Source organism: Poecilia reticulata, chromosome 4 (genome assembly GCF_904066995.2).
Source record: "Poecilia reticulata chromosome 4, P_reticulata-male-v2, whole genome shotgun sequence".
NCBI lineage: Eukaryota > Metazoa > Chordata > Actinopteri > Cyprinodontiformes > Poeciliidae > Poecilia > Poecilia reticulata.
The window spans coordinates 23,393,421-23,399,492 of NC_088833.1; the positions used below are offsets into that span (position 1 = coordinate 23,393,421).

At 40.5% G+C, this 6,072-nt stretch overlaps 1 protein-coding gene across 1 annotated transcript; it reads right to left on the reverse strand.

Annotated features, from left to right (window-relative positions):
• Positions 1-497: 497 nt before the first annotated feature.
• LOC103463721 (ras-related protein Rab-11B-like) lies at positions 498-5,565 on the reverse strand. The gene is made up of 5 exons (XM_008407267.3): positions 5,390-5,565; positions 2,988-3,183; positions 2,706-2,899; positions 2,530-2,610; positions 498-1,203 (listed from the first exon to the last, which is right to left on the reverse strand). Exons 1-5 carry the CDS (start codon positions 5,427-5,429, stop codon positions 1,058-1,060), a joined length of 657 nt encoding a protein of 218 aa, XP_008405489.1. The 5' UTR covers positions 5,430-5,565; the 3' UTR covers positions 498-1,057.
• Positions 5,566-6,072: the final 507 nt, after the last annotated feature.

A 6,072-nucleotide genomic window follows, 5' to 3' on the forward strand; every position in this document is an offset into this window, starting at 1 on the left:
TATGAGATGTTTTACTTACCCAGCGAGAGACATAGACCTCAAAATTGTGTTTTTCCTCTTTTCATTTCTGACTTCTGAAAACTCAGCTCTTTGTTTACTACGCAGAAAAGCGTTTAAACTGCTTGTTAAAACGCCAGGAAGATTATTCACAAGCTGCTCTCGACATCAAACTAACCGGGGATTAGATTTATGTTTTGCATTAAACATATTCGGATACATCAAGTCTGTCCAGGTCATTTTGTCTCCCTTAGAGCAAAAATTGTAATAAAATGTGCACTGTTCTTTTAAAAAATGCCATTAAACAGTAGTCTTAATGGAAAAAAGATTGAGCTTTTGACCAAATGCTATTATTCCAGTGTTTTTACCATCATTCACTGTTCAACAATAAAATACCAACCTCTCATTTTAAGGTTAGCCTGCTCTATAACTTATGTATAATTTTCATTAAAGCAGAAAATATTTTTTTCAGAAAGAACACACAACATCCAAAAAAAAAGTGCTTCAGTCAAGAGTTTTATTGTAAATTTACACAGTTCTTCACCTGAAAGTAAGACAATGACAAACGAAGCCAACTTTTCTTCAATAAATACTTAATGAGAATATGTTTTTGGCATGATGACAGATGGAAGTAAGAAGCACACAGTCAAATACATAATACTGCTTCGTCAAGCTGGAGTAACTCTTATTTAGTTCGTTTTTGCACAGCACCACCTAGTGGCAACCGCTGAAATGCATTTCCTAAACTCGCTGCGCCTGAAGGCAGCGGCCTCGTTCCTTCACTTTGACTCCATGATCGATCCATGGACACGAAAGGCTTCTGAAATAAATCCCTCATGGCGGGAGAGAAGAGCAACAAGTGACGTTGAAAGTACTCCTACAAAATAAAATGAAACAGATTCAGAAAAAGTGCCAAAAAAAAAAAAAAAAAAAGATAAGAAAATGGAGCAAGATAAAGAAAAAGAAGGAGCTGGCTTTTGTGTGAAATAAAAAAGTGCACTGGTGGCGTGATGAAGAGGAGGAGGGCGAGGTGGAGGGGTGAGTGTCTTCAGGCTGAGCGTCACAGGCTTTGACAGCACTGCAGTTTGTTGCCCTTCTGGCCGTCGGTCGTCGGCGGGACGCTTATGTCTACTACGTTGTTGCCCGGAGACTCGTCGTGCGCAGATCTGTCGGCTATCTGCTTCTGTGACACGATGCGGTAAATTTCTGGAGACGGGAGAAAAGTAAGAAAAGAAAAACATTTTTTTTAAAATTAACGTAATGCTCATGTATGGGAAGGGAAAGGCCACCAGAGTCAGAGTACATTTCAGTAATTTCTCAGCGCTTTCCTTAGTTGTGAAAATATTTTAGGGCTGCAACTAAAGATTATTTTAGCTATCAAATATTTTGACAAGGAAAAAAAAAAACACATTCTGTAGATTTTTCTTTTAAGCTTTTGTTAAACAATATTAAAAATACATTCAAGTATGGATATAAATAGTTCAAATAATGATTCAATTTCCTTTTTTAATGAGCGAATAAACATTTTATTGACTAATATGAAACAGCATTCCTTTAGTGACCACTTCATCATCTCTCAATGATGAGTCTGCAGCTAAAAAAACCCAAACACTTTTAACATCAACATGTGAAAAGCTCACCTCTTTCTGCTTCTCCTAACATCAATGCAGTGTGTGGCTGATCTGGTTTAATTGATTCATAATTGGACAGCTGCTCAAAAGCAATGGTTCAAATGTTTGTGAAAGCAAATTATTCTGCTGTCCTGGTTAAAAACTAAAACTTGACGAGTTCTAGTAACACATTTACAGACAAAGAAACTTTTTTTTTAATCCAAAATGTAAAATACATTTTTTTCCCAGGTTTAGTTTAATTACTGCTCTGAATATATTGTTTTGTTCTTCGAGTTTGTATACTCCAGTTAACAATTAATCGATTGCTAAATTAGTGGAAGATTATTTCAATAAACGATTCATTACGAATAATCCAATTCTTTGTTTCAGTCAGGGCAAAAACACTGGCGTTTTTGCTGTGAACTACACCTTAAGGTAATAAAGTCATCTTTTTACCAAGTGAATATGCAGAAGATTATCCCGTATTATAATCAGGAAGCTTTAAATGATTTTCCTCCAGCACATTCACATCTGACTTATCAAACCACATTCTGCATTTCTATCTACCTATCCTTTTTTTTTACTTGGTTATCTTCACTGCAGCAGAACCTGATCACCCACTGAAAGCATCTCATGCATTATTAATCACAAAATTAGACCTTGGGGGGAGAAAAGCGCTTGAGAAGTAGATGAGAAAAACACTTCAACTGAGTTTTCTCCACAGTAAAGTTTGGTACAGCCCAATGTTAAACCTGCTTATCTGCATTTTTAAAACGCGCTGCCTTGCTGAGTCCGACTAAATGAGTAAAACCTCCTTATCTCAACATTTATACTTTGTCATATTCAAATATATCGGATTCTGTATTCCCTTCATTTTCTCTCAACCCTTCTGAAGACAAATCTGCAGTCTCGCTTCTCCCACCTGTTAGAATGTCCTTGAACGCCTCTTCTACGTTTGTCGAGTCCAGCGCCGACGTCTCGATGAATGACAGGGTGTTCTTTTCTGACGTAGGGAGAGAGAAAGAGGGGGGACATTTTTGAAATATCTCCGCACGGCTCGGTCGTGCTTGTTCCGCCGCGGCGCCTGCCGTCGTTTACCCGCGAAGGCTCGAGCCTCGTCGGTGGGCACGGCCCTGAGGTGGCGCAGGTCGCTCTTGTTCCCCACCAGCATGATGACGATGTTGTTGTCGGCGTGGTCCCTCAGCTCCTTCAGCCAGCGCTCCACGTTCTCGTACGTCAGGTGCTTGGCGATGTCGTAGACCAGCAGGGCTCCAACCGCGCCCCGGTAGTACCTGGCGAGGGCGCAGAGTCAGCTCTATCTTTTGTGAGGGGGTGCACCACGCCACGTGCTGCGATTATTGTAACCGAGGTAACACTCACGCCGAGGTGATTGCTCTGTAGCGCTCCTGTCCCGCTGTGTCCCAAATTTGAGCCTTTATCGTCTTTCCGTCCACCTGGATGCTGCGGGTGGCGAACTCCACCCCGATGGTGCTCTTGCTCTCCAGGTTGAACTCGTTTCGTGTGAAACGGGACAGCAGGTTGCTCTTCCCCACGCCCGAGTCTCCGATTAGGACGACTGGAAACGAAGCGCAAAGGGAGGTGAGGACATTTTAGAACTTATAGTGTAGCGACAAATATCTGCAACTAATTTCCTTTAACTCGCTTTTAAAGGGAGTTTTTTTTTTTCTCAGTCGTATTGAGCGTACCCCTTTCTCATATGGCCACTACATATTTCCATTTCTTACAAGGATGATAAACACCAACTTCCTTGGAGGTCTGACTAACCGACCGATTCTGACTTTTTTATTTTACAGACCGCAACACATAAAAGAGAAAAAAGGCTGCTCCGGGCTCTGTTATAGAGGAAATTGTTTTAAATAAAAAAATAAAGGAATTACAAAAGCATGTTGTTATAATTCAGACTTTTTATTTATCTTAATAAAGAGAAAAATGTGCATCAAAACATGTGCTGTTGTTGATGACTCAAAATGAAGCAAGTTCTTTGTTCTGATTTTGATTTAATTCGGGGGGGTTTTCTTTTACAACCAATCCTCAACAAATGTCCTCTCAGAGTACTTTATCCTGGTTATCAAACAATGCAGTCAATTTAGTTCATTACTCCAATTTGTAAAAAAAGAAAGTTTTCCATGATCTCTGGCAAAATTGATTGGTTCATTTCCATATCAGCTTATAATTGTACTAACCTCAGTGTTCCTCAATAGATTTGGAAGACAAAAAGGTTGATTGTTTTATATCCAACTACTGCTAACTTGATCAGATTTCTATATTTTTACTTTAATGCATAGATATGTGGTTGAAAAACTATTAAGATTACAGCTTAAATAATCGAAGTCTCCTGTTACATTGACATTGTTTATACGATATGGAGGAGCGGCCAAAGCAAAGGAGGTGGATCAGCTGTGCTTGTCGACACCCGATGATGTCATTCGGGACAGGTTATGGTCAGATATTGTCGCTGCTGTGCGGATATTGAGCTGTTGGCATGTCATGACAGTCACAAGACAGCAGGTGTCATAAATCAACAATGTCTTCAGTCAGAGGCTTTGTCAGATTCAGTAAAACACTGACTGCTACTGGAGAGCCTTGTAAGCTACAGTTTCTCTTAAAAAAACAAAACCCATTAGACAATGCTAATTGTTTTCATTTTTTGTGGTAATGCAATGAAACTTTTACTCAGGGTGAAGGCCTAACACCGCCTCATACCTGGACTGGAAACACACGGTGGCTTTTCAAAGTGGAAAGTGCCGGAAAGCTCTGCTTTTCCTACGCAGAGGGATCGTTATCAGACTCTCCTCCCTGCCTGTTGGGAATCAGGCAGGAAGGAGCTGCCAAAGGCCTGCGCTCCAAGAAATCTGACTCAACGCTTTCTCAAGACTTCTGTTCCTGTGTCATCCTGACGAGTCATCAGTATCCTGAAGCCAGAGTCCAAACGGCTGCAGCAGACTGGGGCCCCATATTAATAATGCATTGGCAGGGTGAAAGGCAAGCTTCACTGTGAAACCCTTCATTTGAGTTTTACAATAAACAAAGATGTGTATATGCAGCATATACTGTACATGTTTGCAGGAAACTAGACTTCGAGAAAGAAAAATAGGTCTAGTGACACAGATTTAGTGATAAGATCCAGCTTTGTTTGGTGAAGAAAGGAGCTTGTAGTCATCAGACTGACAGAGAAGTGACTGATTGGAAAGTACCTGTGATTAGAGGTAATTAGAAACCTGACAGAAAAAAAAACAACAATGGAGTTTCCTCTTTCTTCCTTTGACAGGGAGTGAGTTTCCTCCCTCAGGGATCAAGTATCCAACAAAGCAACTCTTAAAAAGCAAACAAAAACCTAGGTTTTAGAAGATGAAGCAGACAAAAATAAGCCACGCGAGCGTCTGAATAAGATTTCATTGCGTGATTAAAACCACAGTCTGGTTTTGACAGATGATAATAAAGTTTGAAATACAGCAAGTGTGTTGTAGTCCTATTCTCCTGACCACTAGCCTGCAGGACTCCTCACCAAAAACAAAACGCTCTGGTTTCTCTACAACGTGTTGAAAAGAAAGAGTCAGACCTGAACACAAAAACGAGCACTGCCACACCTGAAGTAACTGTGAATAAGGGATGTATTAAACAGGGGAAGTGAGTCAACGGGCAACGAAAACAGCTCGGCTAGCTACCGTTAGCTGATGTTTACCAGCGACGATAACGCAGCTAGCATGCTCGTTTTGAGAATAGCCTTTAAAATAACGCTAGCCTCCGTCTGTTTCGCTCACCTTTGAACAAGAAGTCATACTCGTCGTCTCTGTTCCCCATTTTGATGTTCAGTTAGCTCTAGGAGAGAGCGGTGATGAGAGAAAATAGTTCCCCGCACTGACCAGGGTGGTGGTGGTGCGCCGAGATGACAGGAGGAGACAAGGCGCATATTGCGTAAGAGGAACAGAAACGCTGCGTGACGTACCGCTACGCAGCTTCTGCAGGTGGAAAAAATACGCAAAAAAAAAAAAAAAAAAAAAACTCCCAGTCAATCTGGTCTGTTTAAACAACAAACAGGGTTTTAGAAGCAAAGCTTACATGACGCTGTCGTTTCTGGAAATTCATATCCTTCCGAGAAACAGGGAATTTCTTCAACATTAGCCTGAGAGCTATTTATGTGAAGAGTTAATTACATTTCTTAAAATTATACCTTGGACAACACCAATTACTTCCCTTAAAATGTGGGAGATTTTTACACAGAACCGACAAGGAGTCAGACTTTGGAGCAGTCAAGGGTGGATTGAGGTGAATCAGAAACTAACCCCCATGATATCTGTTGTAAGAATCTAAATTATATAGTACATAACTTACTTAGAGAAAGCTCTAATCCATTTTGAGCGTTGCAAAATACATGCTGTTTCATGCATGGATGCATTTTCATGCATTTTTTAAATGCATTTCACTAAATAATATTGAAATATGC

Excerpts from the sequence above, each read along its gene's own strand:
- LOC103463721 (XM_008407267.3), bottom strand. The coding sequence starts at position 5,429 with ATGGGGAACAGAGACGACGAGTATGACTTCTTGTTCAAAG. Across the intron at positions 3,184-5,389 it reads GTATGACTTCTTGTTCAAAG|TCGTCCTAATCGGAGACTCG; the intron begins GTGAGCGAAACA and ends CTTCGTTTCCAG. Across the intron at positions 1,204-2,529 it reads GTTCAAGGACATTCTAACAG|AAATTTACCGCATCGTGTCA; the intron begins GTGGGAGAAGCG and ends TCCCGTCTCCAG.